This window comes from Aythya marila (assembly GCF_965140915.1).
Source record: "Aythya marila genome assembly, chromosome: Z".
In the NCBI taxonomy this organism is placed as follows: domain Eukaryota; kingdom Metazoa; phylum Chordata; class Aves; order Anseriformes; family Anatidae; genus Aythya; species Aythya marila.
In genome coordinates this window covers 35111387-35132339 of record NC_139080.1, presented here as the reverse complement: position 1 = coordinate 35132339, position 20953 = coordinate 35111387, and the positions used below count along the sequence as shown (strand labels likewise).

At 35.6% G+C, this 20953-nt stretch overlaps 1 protein-coding gene across 1 annotated transcript in view; it reads right to left on the bottom strand.

The window, feature by feature from the left end:
* Positions 1-3344: 3344 nt before the first annotated feature.
* CCDC171 (coiled-coil domain containing 171) overlaps positions 3345-20953 on the bottom strand; it is a 171324-nt gene continuing 153715 nt past the window's right edge. The window contains 2 exon segments of the mRNA XM_082784295.1: positions 3345-3606; positions 3609-3645. Of these exon segments, the coding sequence (XP_082640421.1) occupies positions 3416-3606; positions 3609-3645 (228 nt within the window). The 3' untranslated portion in view covers positions 3345-3415.

Below are 20953 nucleotides of genomic sequence, written 5' to 3'. Positions count from 1 at the left end.
GGTAAAGAGACCCAAAGTCCTTTCAAGTGGTGTGTGTGTGTGTGTGTGTGTGTGTAAGTGAGAGCTGAAAAGCCTTTCTGTGCTACTGCCCTAATACTAATTGCTTACAGCATGTAGAGTGATAATGCAGTTAGTTCCAAACTCTTTCCTAATATCCACACACCGAGTTGTAGTAACAACTGCAGAAGGGAGGAAATCATATACTTTGCAGTCTCTTTTTAGAGATGAGTTGCTTGTTGGGAAAATAAATACATACAAAATAAATACAAATAAATACAGATTTTATTCTTAGACCTACCAGAAGGCAGATGTGTGGTCAATTATTTATCTCATGACCTTCCAATTGCAAAAAATAACAATAAATGGAGAACATTTTAATCCCATCAAACACAGGTCTTCTTCTAAGGAAAGGTGTTTGGTTGTTCTCACAGAATAATGTTAATGATGGAGTTGAGGTTCCTTAAATGGAAGCAGTTCACCTGAATTTCCAGGCCCAAACCATGCAGAGCTTTGAAAGTAAGGATCAAGGTCTGATGCTTTGCTTTTACTGAAGCAAGCCAAAGAGAACAGACGGTATAAAACATTCATGATGTTCTTTTGGCAGCTACTGTTACCAAACCGTGCTGCCACATTCAGCACAAGCAACACAATTTTCATTGTGTCCCCAAAAAAGGGAACAAAATGCTTTGATTGGATCATTTGTAGGCTACTCACAGGAGATCTTGCCAGCTGGATTTCATCTATTCATTTGGAGTTTATCACAAACTCCAATTTACCTGAAAAGCAACTAGGAGTATTTGACTAACGATAATCCGGTTTACTACTCAAAAACTTCTTTCCAACATGGGAAAGAGGAGCTTCCATTTATAAATGAGACATCTGACATCCAAACAACACATATTTCAAAGTCTCTTCAAATCAGATGGGTTTAAGAAGTCTGTAACTTGCAGTTGGTCAATATTTAAACAGAATGAATTAGGTAGATGTCCTCCTGTTCATGAAACATATGAACTAGTTCTTGTGAGAAAAGATAGCTCGCTAGATTATTCCTATTAATTGCATTCAGTTAACCATAGCTGTGGACTGTGTAAAATCATATGAACTTTATGTTTGGAGCAGTTAAAGTAACTTCAGGAGATCAGTCCTACTGTCAGTAAGATACTGATTTCGGAAAGAAAAACAAATTTCATAAATAAATCCTTCCTCTGTTTCTACATGTACAATATCACATTTACTGGCAATGATGGGGAAGGGACAAATAAATATGTTGCAAATTTTCTTCAGTAGCTTAAGGTCATGTAGGAAAGAACAGGCACTATCAAACTGTAGAGCACCTTGAGATTATATTTTTAAAATAAAACACATACACAGTTCTATACACAGTAGAGAGACAACTGCTCACATATTATTTCATTCTTCATGCAAATATTGAAGATTTTTGACATTATATTTGTGGGAGAAGAATACAGTACTTACAGTGCTTTTACCAGGAACAGTCACTATCAGGAAAGAGGTGAGCCAAGACTTTTGTAGGGAAACAAAACTTCTGTTTTCAGTGTTCAAGACAAAAGCATCAGCATAAAGAAAAGGAATGTTCTTCCTATATCAGCCAACTCTTACGTGTGAGAGTTCTGGATGATATATTAGTTGTTTTTTCCTTAACCTATATTAGTATCCATACACACATGCATATCATGGCTGTGAGCAATGGACTTGCAAAAGAGAATACATGAAAACTTGAAAATTTGATTAAAGTTATTTGGGTGTATATTTGAGATTTATATCAGCCTTTCTGGCATCTGAAAACAAGGACATTTGGAAGATTTTGGTCATCATAAGTGGTGTATTATCTATGCAAAAATTGTTTTCCAGACAAAATGGAGTTTCAGTATTCAGGACTCTAAAATCAAATCCTGTCTTTGACATATTAGAAAAAATTACAAATTCCATAATGCATAATATTATTTTTCTAATGTATCACTGGTCCATAATGAGAAACAATCTATTATATAGATTTTGTGTTCAATCTTTTTGTCAAAAACTACATAGCACATCAAAAGTTAATAGCACTGGGGAGTTCAGTGATTAATATGAAAACAAATGGTATATTACAAATTTTCTTTTGTTCTTCATTCACAATGATGAAACTGCTACGATTTAACCTTTAAGGGTTAAAGAGTTTAATCAATGTCAATGTCTGATCTTCTGAAGGCGATAAAGAACAGTCTGTCTAGCGATACCCAACAGAACATCACTTTGTCAAGCCACAAAGCGCCCAAAAGCTTGTCAAGTAAGTTACCAGAAACCTCTTTGTGGTTAGAACTCAGCTCCTTCCTGCTTGACCTATTATTTGATATTTGACCACTTGGTTGCAAGACACTTGCTCTTTCCAGCTGAAATGTCACTGGGGCATCTTGTCAGCTCCCCGACATCTCGGCCTGACATACAATTTTACTTTTGTGTGCTACAAGGCAGAAAATGCAGGGCAATGGCCTTGCTTTAAATTCTGTCAGCATCAAAGATGGGCGTCACTCTTGGGTCCTACCAACAACAACAAAAAAGGAGTCTATTTGAAGGTCAAAACAGCCATTACTTTAAAGTCTTTCAGCTTAAACTAAATATATTACCTGCAACACTGGTTTGGGAACTGTCCTTATAAAGTACATAAACATATCATCAGAAATCCTCCCTGCACAATTGTTCTTCTTTCTTATGAAATGCAGACTTGATAAAAGGGTGAGTTTTCAACGCCTGCAGGGACCAGATTCAGCAGTTAACTTAACTTGTTCAAATAGGCAAGTGGTATCATGTAGCTTTACAAGGAGCAACCTGACCTTCTCACATTGACCAGCAGTGACATTATTGTGCAGGAAGAGAAGCAGTCACATCATTTCTGTTTTGCACAACCTGCTTAAAGTTTGCAACTAAATGCTTGTCTTCAGTTGAGCTGACAAGAGAAAAGAGGGGGCTCAGTGAACCATGGCAGGGCTGCCATGAAATGACAGGAATCATTGGCATACATTTCAAATAGCTCTCTCAATCCTATTAAAGTATTGCAGTCCTGCTTTAAAATAGACAAGTATGAAACAACTTTGATAGATAGAGACTAAAATGGCTTATTGATTTTTTTTTTTTAAGACTGAGGAAAATTACCCAAAATGTGTCATTCTTTAACATTTAAAAATATATTACATAAGAAATGAGCAACTGCAATAAATAAAAGTTAAAAAAAATAACTGTTACCGTATGCAAAGAACAGGAAGCATAGAAATGTGAACATATGAATGCACATTTTCATAAAAACGTAAAATTAATGTCAAAAAATACAAACGCTGAACTACAATTCAAAGGTAGCAACAAAATTGCACTTTAATTGCATCATTTTACATTAATGCAATTTTTTCCTTCTAAAAGATTATTGATACAAAGAACCTGAAAATCCATTTTCCATTGTTCTTTTGGGACTGGATGTGACATTCAGGCTGAAGGAATAGACTGAAGACTGCGAATTGGCTCTATTGTGCATAAAACTGTTGTAGGATGTGTCAGGTTCAGCTTGCAATGCCAAAAAATCTGGGATTCTACTCTGGTCAGGCTGAATTGCTAGCTTGAAGACATTGTGATGTTTGAACTCCCTCTTGATTCCTGGAGTAAAATAAAATAATAATAAAAAACAAATCCAAAAAGAATCTACATGCAATGTTAAACAAGCAAGAGAAATAATTTCATTATATCTTTCACAAATATATATATATGAAGTATCTGTGTTTGTACCTTGTTTCAACCATTTCTGTAATATATACAATACCTGCATATATACATGTATATTAATCTTTAATAAGCAGGAGTGAAGGATATTACATACAATATTCTGCACTAATAAATGTTAAGAAACTACAGTCTATGTTATTTAAAGCACTAAAGATATGTACAGACAGCATTTACCCCTCTTCATTATCATTGTTAGGTGAGTTTTTTTTAATCAAGTAAACAAACTTCATCTACAGTTTCCCTGTCACTGTTATTAGGAAAAATATGCTGTGCTATCCATGAAAGGTAATAAATTACTTTTAAATATATTTTATCATAATTTGAAATCAAATACTCTTTGCATGTTAGCCTGTTAGAAGATGGTAGAGAATATACACTGAATGTACATTGCTGGGGAATACAATTCATCTTTCAATGAGTCTCAACATTCAGTTGAACAGTTACAAAGGTTAGACCAGTTAAAATTCAACATTATATAACTCACATAACCAAAACATTGTGCATTCTACTTTGAAAGATTATGGATAATACCAGTTTATCAACATTAATAGTTTTTTTAGTGATAAAGAGACACATTGTGTATTCCCTTAAATATTCATGATAAAAAAAATAATTTAAAAAATTTAACAATGTGATGTCATATTGCTCTTCTGCCTATTACCAAGGTATTTTAACCAAGGTTATAGCTGCGGAAATAACAATCAATCAGGCCATAAAGTATGTGAAAAACTCATACACATGCAAAGTATTACTATGGAAAAGACATAAGGTAAGATAATGAAAGACCGTGCCTCTGTATTTCAGTTTTTAAACACCCACCCTCAGCATTTGAGGGAGACTGTACATGCATATGCACACACGTGCACATGCATACACACACACAAATATACACAGAAGAAGAAATACATGTATATGAAGGCACACGGGTTCCAATACACTGACTCACTGATACACAGAAAGAGGCAGCGGTGAGGGTGTATATTCATATTTCAACAAATCCAGACTCAGTCATAGGTATAAAGACACATTCATGAAAGATTCCCCTTTCCTCTGTTACTATTGCAGAAGAAAAATCAATGGTTGCCTCTAACACTTACTTCAACAGTTCCCTTTGATATGGACTCTTTTGATTTCCTGGTTCACCACAAGCCATATTGCAGCTACTGTAAACAGCCAGGTTATGCTACATGTTCATTAAGAACCCATATGGTAGCAAATTTAGATGACTACTTCAAGGACATAGTTAAAATGAGGTAGTGCCTCAAGTTTTTCTGAACTATGCTGGTTACGGGGATCAGATAACCAGCAGAACTGTCAGGTACTGATCTGTAACACTCTACCTTTGCAGTCCTACTGTGCTCAACACTATGCAGGATGGGAACCATTAAAGAGCAAAAGCACAAACAAGCTTCACTGCATTTGTATCAGCATATCTGAAATAAGATCTCAGTGAAAGCATCCACCTATTACACCGATTAACAGTTTGTTATTTATACACTTTAATTAGCTGGCTTAAATTCTCTCTAAAGAAAGAGACATTCATAAGAAACTATTAAGAAAATATTGAAATGCACCAAAAAAAAACAACAGTGATGTTCTAGAAACAATTATGTGTGTAAATGAATGAAATCACTAAGATATAACCTACTAACAGGTTTCACTCTGGATAACAAATACTGAAGACGAATGTAAACATGATGGTTTGTACTGCTTTCAATATCTCAGCTAATCAGCATACCGGAATGATTAAACATCACATACTACAATTACTATCTCATAATGCCTTTTCCAGATATAGTGAGGTTTGGGACTTTTTTGAGGAATATGGCATCAAAATCCCAGTAAGGAGACAAGAAATCAGATTTCCTTTGAGAGTTGCAAAAAAAAAAAATGTATGAAACTTAATGATTGGCAGCAAGTCAATAGACTATGTTACAGTAAAAGCTTCACTGCTGGGGGAAAAAAGCTCTGCTTTAGTTATCCAGATCCTGCGCTGTACCTCTTACACAGAACAGAATACTATTCATTGAGTAGAATGGAAATCAGATTTAATAACAACGTGATTGATGTAAAAAAATATCTTGGCTGTTACTCTAAGAACTGTTTTGATCCCGTATCATTATATACACTCACGATGAATAAGAAAACAATATTCTTTCTATAGGTTACTAGAAAAAAAACACTAAGAACTGTTACAATACACATTGTTTGAACACATACCTGTACAAAGAAATTTTAAAGGCAGTGATAATTTCCTCAACACAGTTCTTTCAACATAATTGTATTTAGACACCTTTCTAACATATGTATTAAACTGGCAAACTCAAACACTATACAAGGGTTGTGATAATAATCCATCATATAAAAATGCATTTAGATAATTTTTAAAAGAGGAATTATGTATCTTAAATAAAGTGTCTGTTTGGGTAAATCTTTAGCATAGCACTTTTATTTACCTGATTTAGATGATTCCATCTAGACTGTTGCACTGCATCAGCTAAATAAATATTTAGGACACAACAGGTCTAGCAAAAATAGGCTTTCTAAATGTTTATGGAATACAGTAATTGGTCACACATCCTGTGGTCATTTTTCAGAATTTGGTAGCCTAACTTTATAAAATATGTTTTCCCAAAGAAAAAAAAAAATAATAATAATAAAAGATTAGTCTATATTATGAAATAAGTGTTTTCTAAACTACAGTTAACTCAAACAACATTTTACTATTAGACATGGAAAAAAGATTTCTAAAACAACTATTCCCTACTGGTTCTCTTTTGTGGCTAACCTCTGATCACATTTAGGATCTAGTTTACAGGATGTCTCATGATATATGCATTGTTTTACCAAAGTTAAAACTGACTTCTAAAGGGTTGCTTTATTATGTAACATTGTGAGTGATTATTATAATTCCACCATGCATTATATTCTTATGTATGTTTTTATTGCGTTGTCAGCCTATTCAAAAGCATCATGTTATGATCAAAGACACCCTATTTTGCTTTTATATATCAATACTTGTGAAGTAATGTCAGACGTTTGGAATTAGAAAACTGTGCATCCGTTTTGACAGTGGTGCAAACAGATAACTACATGAAGAAACACACTGTTGGAAGAATATTGCTTATCTTCAATTGTAGCACTAAAATCTATACCCAGAGTGGAAGCCACAAATCAGTCAGAATGGTTTCAGCCTGCAAAGTCAACGCAAGGATAATTTTACTGGGCCACAATTTTCACTATAATACCACAACTTTTCAATTGCCTTCTATTATTTGTATGTTACAGTAATTCCTTCCAATTTGGGGATTTCCCACCACAAATTTTAGCCACTTTAAACTGCTTTCAAATACTCAATTTCAAAACACAAATTTCCCCTCTGCTTTTTTATGACATAAATTAAATTATAAATAAAAAATCAGAATAATAAAAAATTGTAAGATTTTTTTTGTGAGTTACAACTTGTGCATTGTGAAAAACAAGCTTGCATATATCTCTTTGACTTAGGTAAGAAAGAAATGAAGCCACTTAGAACAGAAAACTACCAAGAAAGGGATGAAATGAAAGGGCAGAAAGAATAATACCGAAGTTGCGACATAAAACAAAGACTCAGTTATAGATGTTCCTGTGTGATGATGCAGATACAGTAGTAAGCTCAGTGTTATATCACTTGGGAAATTAAAGGTGACTATTGTATTATAAGGCCGAAGTGTTATCTATAGGAAATCACCAGACTACAGGAGACCTAGGTGTGTGAGGAATCCTGACAGCAAACAGAAGTATAGAAGGAGGAGCAAGCTGCAGTTTCTTCTGAATTCCAGCAACCTCTAAAATCTCTGAGGAAGCTGCAGCACAGCCATCCAAGAGCAGAAAGAAATGCAAGGGGTAAGCACAGAGCAGAGAGCAATGGAGGAGAAGTAGGAAACAGTCAGTATACATCTCCGCAATTGGTTTCTGGTACTGATTTCTTCTCATCTCTTTCCCTTACCCTGAATCTAGAACATACATATACACAGTAATAGCAGTAGACAGCATATCAAATGGCCAATAATACTTTTTCCAGCTTCTTTCGTCTGTGTTGTCATTGTGTGTTACATCATTTCACTGTAGCAATAGAACTTCCACTAAGTGTTAAAGAAACAAGAGCCATCTTTGATACCATTTTTCAGCACTTATGTGGAAAACCTATTTCTCTGTAAAAAGATGAAAATTTTCAAATAATTTACAACCTCCTTCTTAGACTGGTATTCCCAAAACTGGTAATAGTTGGCTTTTGCCCCATAACACCAATGGACTTCAGCATGCTGCTCATTCGTTTGCTGTTAAAAGTAGCTCAAACAGTCATTTCTCACTCTCAGTGAAATAAATAAAACATCAGACTGATGAAAATGCTAAAAACTGCTACTTAAAATGGAAAGTATTACTAGTGGTGTCAGTTTAATACTGCGCTAGTTAACAAATTTCTTCAAAGGAGGAATGTATGCTGGCCAAAACCAGAAAGTTTGCTTCCCATGTCAATGATTTTGCAATTCGGTATTCTGAGGCAGTAAGACTAAATTTATCCCTGACATAAAGTAGGAAAATTGTAACATTCAGTATAAATTCTAATTGTCAGCACTCCTGCCTGGATTCTGGAAACAATTTACTATCAGAGAATAATTCAGTGGACTGCCAACTCATTACACATTAAGTCAGCAAGTTAAACACACAACACACTTTCTTCCTTGGGTGCTGCTAGCCAATGGCATTTTTCATTTTCAAAGAATTCCCTCTTCACTTTCCAGAAGTTACTGAAAAAATACACAGTTCTGAAATATCTGGAAATCATTTTTTTTCTGCTTTTATAACGCTTTGGCGTTTAATGCATTCAGTGAAATCACACTCTAGAGACTCTATTACAAGCAATTAAAGAAAGATTTTTTTTTTTTTTTTTCTAAAAGAAATCCTGCTTTATTCAAATGTATTTAAACCTGGTATGTTTGAAGAAATGCACAGGATTACCACATCAGACCACCATATCTTCAATGTTTTGATGGCTTAAAGACAAGGAATTTGACTATGCATTGCTAATTGTGATGATTTCTAAATATTTTAGCCAAAAATCTGCCATGCAGCATATATAGTAATTCTTTCAGAATTTTGTCTCTATTCAGTGGAATACACATGGACGTCTCTCATTTTCAGGTCAAGTTGTTTGCACTACACTGTAATAATGCCAAAACACTACACAAACTATGTAGTGCACTATTTTCATGGAGAAATGCTCAGTCTTCATTGACTTCAACTGAAGTTTTCAAGTTCTTTAACACAGGAACATGACTTCATGAGCCAGACTTCTTACCCAACATTGCCTACCACTGTCCTTCCACTTTCTCAAGAATAGAAGCAACTTCTGTTTATTTTTAATCTTAATAACCAACCTGAATGACTATTGCTTTATTTTGTACTGTGCAACCAACATTGAAAGATACACTGTACTCTTACTAAACGGTTGTAACAACTCTCCACATTTTGCATCAGTGTATTGTGAGGTTGTTGTTGCCTTTAACTGATGCTCCTGTTGCTTCCCAGTAAGCCTCTCTACTGTGTGAGTTTTCCTGCAGTTTTTATTGTCTCTAATTAGTATTTCTCTCTGATGGTTACCTTCACAGCTCTTTGCTTCCTTCCAACAAGAAGAGAAGAAGATAACTACAGTTGGAGACTAACATGCTTGTGACACCATGCTGAGGCACAAGTGGCTCATGAAATAGTCCTCACTGCTTACTGCTTAGCTTTTTCTTCTGTCATTGCTAGAGGGAAAACAGTCCCTATCCAACAATTTAAAGTGTCAAGCTTCATATTCTCTTGAGAAATGTATTCAGTCATCATCTGAACTCCTAGGCAGTGTGACTGTCTGATGTAAGCCTTCAAAGTTTCTTTTGAGTTGCATGCATACTGCCACTCTAGCAGAAAAAGGAAAAAGGGTGTATTTACATTCATTTTACCAAACATTAGCATCTTCTGTCCAATCATTTGAATGCAGAAGTGTTAGGAGAAAACAGCTTAGAGAACAAGGGTTGACACATACAGTGTGAAATCTTAAGGTGCTTGAATGCAATGAGGGAGAAAGTGAGACAGAACCACATTTCATCTTCCTAACTGTGCTATAGTCCACATGAACTTTGTGACAGGTCTCTGTCTCTCAGCCACACTTGACTAGCTTCTGCTGACATTCAGCTGTCAGACAGCAACCCTTTACCATGCCCCTAACATGCTCTACAGCTTCACCCAATTAACTCGCTTTCACTTGACATTGCAGCAAAAAGCTTCATAATAGGTGGTCAAGGTGCATGGTGTCTGCTTGCCCTCTAACTGCTCACGCACAGCAAAATGCTTAGCTACCTTCCTTTTTGTCTGTTTGCTCAGAAATGGTGTGACTACAATTTAGGAATTCCATTACTAAACAGGACAAGGAAAGCTAAGCTTTGCCAGTGGTGCATTAGTATATCTTCTACTAGAGACTAATTTTAATGCAGAATCCTAGAGCTAATCAACATAAACATTTTGGAAAATGAAAAAAAAAAAAAAAAAAAAAGGAATTACACTGATTCAGTAAAATAATTCACTCACTTTATAATTAATAAAGATATACTGTATCAGCAATACAGGTACAAGTTGAAAAGATGGAAAATGTAATTATTTCTGACAGCAACATTTAACAACCTAGAGGAGAAAAGTCTACAAACAATTAAAGTACCTTTATGATTCAGCTGTCTTGCATTAAAAATACTGAGAAGATGATTTCCAAATATGCAATATTTTAAGGAATAATGATCAGAACTATGCAGAGCTAGCAAAACAAATGAAAATGGAAATTAACATTTTAGCACTCTACTGATAGCTTATTTAAAAATGAGAACAAACATGGAACTTACTGTTACTTTGCAGCCAGATGCCTTGAAAATACTCATTTGCTTACTACTTCTCTCAAATGTATTTGAATTGAATATGTGGACTAAGCCCAAAAGTGCCTTCAAAGAGCCAATGTTCAGTAAGCACTGACAATGTTCAAGTGCCCTTTGATGAAGAGGCTTCTTAACCAAAGCCGGAACAGACTGTATGAGTACAGATGTCTGGGCAGTGGAACTAAGAGAACAGCCACTGTGAATGCCTTGTGGTAGCCTTATGGATTTCAACTATTAGAACTTCAGTAAGGCATGACCCAAAAGCCTATCTGTTGAGTTATTTCAGATTCTGTTGTTTGCTTAACTACAGCAAGTTCGGATAGATTGTGTTACCTATTTGATTTACCAGCATATCTACAGGGACCGGTCACCTTAAGTTCTCTCTAAAAAGCATTGAAAGAGCATTTTTCCTATAAGAAACTTGCTTTTTTTATAAAGAGAAGCAGACACACAGCTTGTAGAAATCAGAAACTCAAGAGAAGCCAAAAGCGTGAAGGAAGGAAACAAAAAATAAAATATATTGATTGAGGTGTAAAGCAGACACCTCTCACAACAGGAATTTACAGAAAGGACATAGAACCAACTTATCGTTATAAAAGGTGGTGAAAAAGAAGCAAGTCATAAGGACATGGAACTTGTACAACTCTGGCAGAGGTTGCTGATGCTAAAATGGGTAACTTTCAGCAATGAAAAAAATGTGATGAACATCTGAGTGAGATTTCAAGTAGGAAAATAGTATTTTTCAGACTTGAAGTAACAGCGATACAGAAAGCATTTTAGCGGAGAAAATAACTGCAGATCATGTAGTGAGAAGGGAGATGCTGATCTCGTGAATTGACAGCCTTCCATAACAAACAGCAGATTGAAGGTAGGTAGCTCTTAGGAGACAACAGAACTAGGAAGATAAACTGGATACAGACATAATAAATGCAACCTATCTGCATTTGAAAGATAGACTTTTGTCTGTTGTTGTTGTAGGGTTTTGTTTGTTTGTTTGTTTTTAACAACAGATTGTAATGCTGAGCAAGAACATGAGCATTTGCATGAGGCTGTAGGCCTGTAACTCAGCTCATCTAAATAACTGTATTAAACTGAAAGGCCTCTTAAAAAAAATCCTCTAACGACAAAGCAAAAAATGACAGAATTATGTCATTAGAATTATGCCATCAGCTGTTACTGCTGTCAGCTTTATGTTCTCAACAGGAACGTTTATTATTAAAACCATCAACGTATTAGGAGGACAAAGGGTTCCCTTAGCACTGGCCAATGCAGCATGCGTTTTCTTGGTCACCCAGTGCAATTGTGTACACTGCCACCTCCCTGTCAAAATCCTCATTAGGGTTTGATCCCCCACACCTTGAAACAGCACAGAGAAAGATACACCAGGAAGAGATACCTTTGGATCCCTATAGGTTTGCAACATTTTTCAAGCTTTTGTTTGCTTATCCAAACCAAGCATTTTAATGTTCATTCATCCCCAGTAAAACTTGATTCAAGTAACTTCAGGAGGGAATTACTCCTTCTCCCACAGATTGCATATAATATCTCATGCAGTTTATATTCAATAGAGTTCTAAAGAGTAGTTTTATAACAGTAATGGTTGGGGAATGCAGTTGGCTTTCCTGCAGTGTTGCTTATAAAATATCAGTTGGTATCTGAATGGCCTAAAAAAAAAAAAAAAAAAAAAAAAATTAGGCTCAATTTCAGTTGACAGCTAACATGTAGGTCTTTTGTAAATGCAAGATCCAAATTACACTAACTGGGCAAGGAATCAAGCTTATCAGTTATAAACAACTTGAGTGTGGGTGAGCTAGGGTTACTGTCTCTATTGGTTTTGGCCCAATTTATATATACAGTTATATTTCAGACTGAGATTAAATAAAAATCTAATAATTACTTCAACAGAACTTTTTATACTCACTAAATTCAAGAGTACAATCAGCCTCTAAGAACTGCTTTTAGTTTAGTCAGGTACTAGATCATCACTTTCTGGGAGGCTGAACATGTAGTGTGAGTGAGGCAAATGGAACTAGTATTTCCTGCATACCAACCATATTTTATGCAAATCGCCATTAAAAAATCGCTAATGGAATTTCACCCTTTGGTATACATATGCCAAATGCATGTTCTGAAAGCAAAGAAGAGTTGGGGAAAAAAAAAAAAAAAAAAAAAACACACCACATACGACACTGCAAACTTTCATCAGGCACACAGGCTTTTTATTGAAAGTTCATGAGGAACATAGAAAGAGACTTGGAGAGAGGTTCCTTAAGCTTTTTGGCTTGTATAGCAAGAAAACTGTAACATAACATTAAAAATACATAGTGATATCTCAGTAATTTGGTGGTCCTTTTATGCTTCAGAATGATACCTTAAATTTTTTTTTACACAGAACTCCTGATTAGATTTTGTTCTTCTAAAAAATCTTTTACTTAAAGCACAGTAAACTTCAGTAAGTTATTAAATTCAACTAGAAATTCCTAAAGGAATGAGATGTTTTGACATGCGCAAATTAAAATGAAACTGGATGACTGGTAATGTCAAAAAGCTTTGCAAAGTCCTGGTTAACTTGTAGGATATGCTCAGGCTCCCAGAGGAGTGCCATGCATTTACAAGACCCTGTGAAAGAAAGCTTGGTGTCACACAGAGTCTGAAAGACTGTCAGGGATCCTGATCATAGGCCTATAGTCACCATATGAGCCAATCATTCTGTGATCAAATGAGACACTCACCGGTACTTAACAAAACCTGAAAAATCAGTGAACTATTCCATGACTGTGGATCTGGACTTTCTTTGTCAAACTACATGTAATGCCTAGATAGAACAAAAGGTTTCCCAAAATACTGGTGAACATACACATTTATCAGAGGCAAGTATTGCAGTATCAGTTTTATGGTGACATTTCCTGACTAAACCTTGGCTCTATGGGTCAATTTCAGTTCAGGCACAGATTCAGAAGTGTGGTGTCTAAAAGTAATGTGTCTTTAAAGGTTCCAGGGATCCCTCTCCAAAAAAAATGTAAGAATTGAAACAATTACAGCATCTGAAAATGAGAGAATGGAATCATTACATCATCACTATATTACTTTGCTTTCTTAATATCAAACATAACATGGAAACTGCTGGTGGTTTACCACAGTATTCTTGTCTATATTTTTTGTAAATTTCCCCTTCCTAAACGTAGAATTTCTGCAACAAGTCAACAGAAGACAAAATGCTTGTAAAATAGGAAGGATATGGCTTAAGAAGCACACTGTGGTTCTAAATGCCTTTGATTGTACTGAATCATTACAGAAACTAAAGAAAACAAAGGTTATTTGAAAAATAATTATTTTTATCATTATATCATCCTCACAGCTGACAAGGAGGTTCTTTACCCTATTGGGTACTTCTTCCATATTTAAAAATTTTCTTCAAGTACTAGTTTATTCAACAGGCCAAATAGCTTCAGGAAGCCCAGTCTCTGGAGAAAATAAGTCCTCACTAAGATTTACTGGAAAAACTGTGCCTTTGCTGCATAATGTAGGTTTTCACAGACTTCCACGAAAGGCTGTTACATGTAATTTAGAAACAACAACAATAAATAAATAAATATATGCTGGGTAAATATTAAGTAGTGTGACTTAAATATGTAAAACCCAATAAAAATAAACATTAAGATGTAACTTGCTGACTGTATGCCCTTAAATCATGTCAACATTATAGGAATAGAATTATGAGTTAAGAGCAGTGTTATGCTTCATGCCCTAACTTTGAATTTCCTGTCTTTTTATCTGTGTAAGTCACACACTCTAATATATTTTAAAGGTGTTTTTGTGTTGTTGGTTTTCTTTTCATTTCTTGCATTAACTTTTATCCTTAAAGTACAAAATGCAAACATTCAGGCAATGGAAATAGGTAAACAGATGTATTTCTACAAAAACATGTTACTCTACAGCAAAAATGTCACAGAAGGCTTGTTCTTTTTTTCCCAAGTGAAAAGGATGCAAGCATACACAATTACAGGAGAAGGCAAGAGAAAAAGAGTATGAGCGGAACAGCAGAGAGTAATTTGATTTTACAAATTCCAGAAAGACACAAAGTAAAGGAGGCTGCTGTGGTTTACAGCTACCCTTCTTTATCACTCTCATTATCTCTCTTTGGCCTGCAGAGGATCCTCTCCTCCTCTGCTTGGTCTCTGACAGCTGAGAAATCTGCTGTGGGACCTAGGGTGGAGATGATACCCAGCCCTGTGCTCCCATGACCTTTCTTCCAAACCAGTGCATCAGGAGCTGAGATTAGGAGCTGAAAGAGCTGTCTGAGAAGGTTGTCTCCTTTGAATGAAGGTTTACCAGCTAGGTGACACTGAATTCTCTAGGCTGTGTATTGTCTCCCTGCCACCTAGAGGGGAATACAAACACTTAAATATGGGATTTTCCTTTACAAACACCTAAAAATTCATCTTTTGAGGGGAATACTTACTTACACTGTTTAAAAAATGTGTTTTTTATGGTTAGATTCTCCAGACTAATCCTGTTAAATGCCAACACAAACTTTTTTTTTTTTTTTTTTTTTTTTTTTTGTAATGAGTAAATGTAGCATTATACATGCTACACTTGGGGCATGCTGCATATGTATGCATTTCTGAGGCTGGCAGAGAAACAGGCTGACTCCTGGAAACACTGGTTCTTCCTCTCTGGTCCTTTCTCCCTGTGCACTGGACAGGGGTAGTATTACAAAATAACAAAAAACACTTTGAAAGACATCAAAAATCCTTCCATCTATTATACTACTCAATTTAATCACAACTCATGGGTATCATCCACACATTCATCAAAGATAATGAATGAAGATCAGCACCGAATTTTCTCCTTATAAACAGTGCTTTAAATACTTAGCTTGAAACACACAGAAATGCAAAATCAAACAGGTGTCAGAATAAGAAAATCATTATTCACAACAGTATACCTTAAGTGATCTAAATTTAAAATGATAAGACAATATCAGGCAGATGACAACCTGGATTCCATGGATTCGCACACCATTTAAGTATCTGAGCTAGACTCATTCAGGCACAGCTATGCTTTAATCGCCTCCAAAAATTTCTCAGTGAATTCACAGTCACAGAACAGACAGACATTCCCTTTATGTTTAACCCACAGTTTAACAGAGAATAATAGAAGCTTCCCAGCTCCCTTTCTTGAAATAACTTCTTCAAAAGGGAGGAGGAAGCACCTTCTGGCCTGAGTAAAAGTCCTTGAGTCTGGAAAGAAGTGAATTTGTCTGCCTTTGTAGAGAATATTCTTTTTCTTCTACAAAGCCAGTAAAATTTTGTCCTTGGCTCTGTTCTTTTGTAAAAACTTTTTCCTGGGGTTAAATGTCCTGGTCTATAATATCCAGTTCTCAAAATAACAGCCTGTGTAGCACTCCCAATACTTTTATTTCTACTACGGAATTAGCAGGTCCTGTAATCATATAGAAAAGTTTCTCTTATTTTGATATGCTGAGAATTTCACTTCACAAGGTGTGGGAGGAAGGCAAAAAAAAAAACAAAGTCATGTAGCATACATGAAGCAAACATATGCAGCTGGTGAATAAAATTCACTGTATATTACCGAAGAAACAGATTTTGAAAGACCACATATATGTCTGACACACAGCTGCCTCCTGACGCAAAGTTGCTTTCTGCATCCACTGCAGCCTTTCAGAAACATTCAGTTCCTCAAAACCCCACATACCATTTTGCAAATGAAATGGAAGACTTCTTTCTCCTCCAAACCCTGAACAAAATGAAACATAGGCATTCACTTTTCTCTGTTAATCTGGTGCAAGCAGTGAATGGAAGCATGATGTTCTCCTAAAAGGCAAACTTAAATTTATGCTTTAGACTTGTCTCCTTGTCCAAATCATTAGTCTCTCCGAACTAATTTCCAGTTAGTTACTGTAGGAGGTACAATTATTGCTCTGGCCTGAGCACTTAGGGTAAGAGACGAATACAGTAATAGCTTCCAAGTATCTCATTTTCAGTCCTGGGAACCACTGCAGACCCTTGCTTGTGAGGTAGTAGTTCCAGCACCTCAGCAGAAACACATTTCTAATGCCATAGAAATGCAAACCATGAACGAAAAAAAGGAAAGGCGATTAGCTTCCTGAAAATATGACCCTCCTTTTCTGCTACTCAGCCAATGACATGAAAGATTTGTTTTGTGCTTAACATTGGAATAAACCTGCGGTCATTTAGGAACTTCATGGTTTCCATTAAACTGCACAGCATGGACATTTGGAATTTCATGGCAACTGTGAAGTGAGAACGTGGACCTTGCTTTTCCAAAGCACAGGGCTCTGCCGAGAGCTAACACCCACACACATTCACTCATGTTCCCTCGCCAATTCTTGTCATTAAGGAGACTTTCAAAACAGACCAAAAGAAAAAAAAAATAATAAAAAAAAAAAAAACACTTAAAGCTTAAATCTCTTTCTTGAGCACATAAAAGCAAAATACTACCAGTGGAAATGTAATGTTTAAATGTAGTGAATGCATTGCGTCCATCTACAGTATTCATGGTATTAACTCTGCCACTACACTGAAAAGCTGAAGTATTGGAAACCACCTAATTACCCAAACATTTACCTCTCTGCAGGTGTAAATACATGGGCCTAATAAGCTTTCCCACTGTGAAAGCAGTTACTTAAATTATATTAAAATATTAAAAACTATTTAATGAGCTTTTTTCCCCTAAAGTAAATTGACTGTGTGCCTTAACCTGCTTCAGGCAAAGGAAGTTTCAAACATATTGGTTTTGAAACTAGCCATTATTTCCCATGTTGCAAAAATGGCAATTTTATTTCCCAACAGCAAATGAAACTGTCAGGAAAATTTAGATGCAATAAAATTGGGTGGTTAAACCAACATGCTGGATTTGGAATAAAACTGAATTAAAGGAATTAAAATTAAGCATTATGTCAGTCAAACTTTATAAGAACTATTTTAAACAGGGTTTAGGGTTTTATTTTTGCAAAAGTTAGGCTTTGGACTTGGTGAAGTCCAGCCATAACTACCCATTTTATGTCCATCAACAGTGTCACATTTGAAATTTGCACAATGAAAAATATTTTGCATAAAATGTGTTGCTTCTGGCAACATTTCTGCCTAAATAAAAAGTTGTCAGGCAGTGTGTGACTTTAGTGGTACAGAGTTTTAAAATGGTGGCTTCAGTCCAAGGCTAGCTAATAACGGCTGACATGCACTGGAATCTTGAGGCCTAAATCAACATTGTTTTCACAGCTGTAATTAAGCCACCTAATCAGAAGCACATTTTGACGGGACAGTTTCTGGAAGCCAGACATTACAATTTCTTATGCCTGGAGCGCAGTGGCTCATGAGAGGTCCTCATTTAATTTCAGTTTTTTTTTTTTTTTTTTTTTTTTTAAAAAAAAGGCTGTAAAATGAAAAGACTATAAAAAAAGCAGTGTACAACTGTTGAAATGAAGCAGGCCTATGTGTTCATGCCTTGACCAACTCCGTATCCCACCCTCCTTCGGCTCTCTGCCGAGTCCCCAGCTCTCAAGTGGCAGCTGCACACAGTGAGATTAAGGGCTTTTGCCAAAGTCAACAGATGAGCTGGTCTGAACTGGCTCTCTGTGTGTTCTGATTGTAAATTGTGCTGGTGATGATTAGAGAACTCTAACACAGGATGTCGACTCTTAAAACTGTCCAGAGAAAATAATTTTTTTTTTTTTTAAGTTCAGGAAATTTTTTTAAACTTCTTTTGTGGGTTGGTACATAGTGTTGTGTCTATAACTTTCAGATGATTCAAATGCGAATTCACACAAATGAAGTGACTATGTTATTAAAAAAAAATACACCCTTAGATGCTCACAGCACGATCCTTCATTTAGGGATGTTTATACAACAGTGTTGCTGCTGAATGCAATTCTCTAACTAGTGTACTAGAGCAGTTCTTGTGTTTCTACCACCTGCCAGTGGAAGATACCCCTAAAATTCAGAGTATCAACTTCTTGTATTTTGTGACTGTTGCTTCAGCATGTTGTCATACTTGAAATGGCTAAATTGTCTTGCTCATTTTCTGGAGCACAGCTACATTAGTAACTTTAACATAAACTTTCAACCCCAGAGGCCATTGTAAAACTATCAATATGAAGGCACCAGTCACTGGGGTCTGATTACATTTAGTTCTGCATTTTAATTACATATGGATTCTATTAACTGAACCTTTTGCCTTATAGGCAACATTTTAATCAAATTACTATAATTTTCAAATATGTTACAATAGTCTGACAAGTTAAAAGTTCACATACCTAGAATATTAAGTATCAAAAAACTTTTGCATAGAAAAGGAAGTATTCTTTACCAAACAGCAAATGTGTTGTTGGATTGCTGTAACTCTTTTTGAACACCTTGCCCCAAGTCACAGAATGTGATTTAAAATATTGGTTTCATATTATTATATTTTTATTTGTACTACATAATAAGCAAATAGTTTAAACTATATGATTTATACTGCTCGGTTACAACTATTACTTATGTAAGCAATACCACATAACAAGGTGAGCATTTATACCAGGATACCTGCATTCCTTGGCTATGCAGTTAAGTTGGCAACTGATGGTCAGTTGCTTACAGTCAGGTAAGAAAGTCAAATACTTCAGTAAAAAAATGAGTCCCTGGTAGATACTACTGCTTTCCAGATTTATCTTGATAAAAGACATCAAGCTTAGTAAATAGAATAGGTTTTTATTATTATTATTATTTGCTTATTCTGGTATTTCTGCATATTCATGTCTATTATTATTTCAATAGTGGAGAAATTCTCCTTAAAGGGCTGCTGTATTTTCCTTTACTTCTACCACTTTAAGAATATTCGTATGTTTCACAGTAAATAAACGATGCACTGGTAATTAACAGTACTGAGTAAAATTACTGTTATTTGAGGTCTACCTCTTACTGAATTCTGCCCTGGATTATTGCCAAGAAAATGCTACAAAACAAAGGTAACAATGAAAATATTAAATTTTAAAAGTCTGCTTAATTCTTTGCATGGAAAATTAAAAACTAGTGTCTTCAAATCTTTTACAAAACCAGTTCGATTCCAAATCTTTTAAAAAATCTTTTTGGTTGAACTGTGCATCAGGCTAGCATGAAGTAGTGGAAAAGCCAAGCAAAGTTTTCATCCAGAACCTATCTGCTTCTTGCAACATCTGGGAAGAATTCCCCCAGCTACATCAGTCATTCCATGTTCTAACACAAGAGATATGGCTCTGGCCCATGAAAGACTTTCTCTGACATTTAACACTACACTGATGGAGTTCGAGACTTTCTCCTCTGCAGCAAGTGAAAGGCAGTGGTCTATTTCTTCCTCTCCAGTTCCTTTCTCATAATTCTAAATGTAAGATGCTGCATCCCTGTTAGAGGCAGGTCCCAGCCTTGAAATGCTGTTTGAACCAGTGACATGGAAACAAAGGGTATGGGGAAAGACATGCACTGACCAGACTAGTCTGGCTAAGTAGGAAGATAGTGTCAGTGGTGTAGTTAACTGGTAAGTCTGAGTTTCAAGCATTTATTTTCTGTCTCCCTCCCATCAAAAAGATGCAAGTAGGTCATGAGAACCGAGAGCTGACTGCTTTGAGTATGAAGTATACTTTCTGCTTAATTCTGTTTTCAATAAAATATATAAAATATTCCCACATGTAGGTTCATTCTAGTTGCTTCTCTCACCGTACCGAAACTTGTAATCCTTACATTTGCAGTACTTTACAAGATAAAATTTACTAGGAATTTTCAGACAAAAGACAGACAAAGACACAACTATGGGGGGGAAAAAAAAGGAAGGATGATGCAAAGCCACATAAAGCAATGAGTGATTTGATTTTCAACCCGAGTTAGGAGAAGCATCCAAAGACAACAGTTATTTTCATGGCTCATTGCATGAGAACTCTGCTCTTCTTACAGACTTTCTCTACATCTGAAACTTGCCTTCTCTACCTTTACAATTGAAGTTATCCCTTTGACTCCCCAAATTTAATTTTCTCCAGAACAGCATAGAAAGCTTTCTTCATCAGCTTTGTAAGTTACTATCTTTTCCCCTTCATTCATTCATTTTCTATCCTCCTTTGATTCTGACGTGAAAGCCACAAAAAAAAAAAAAAAAAAAAAGTCACTAACAAAATCATCTGCATACTTCTGGGAGATTATTAAATATAGTGCCCCATTTCCCTCCCATGGTGATTTACCCTACAC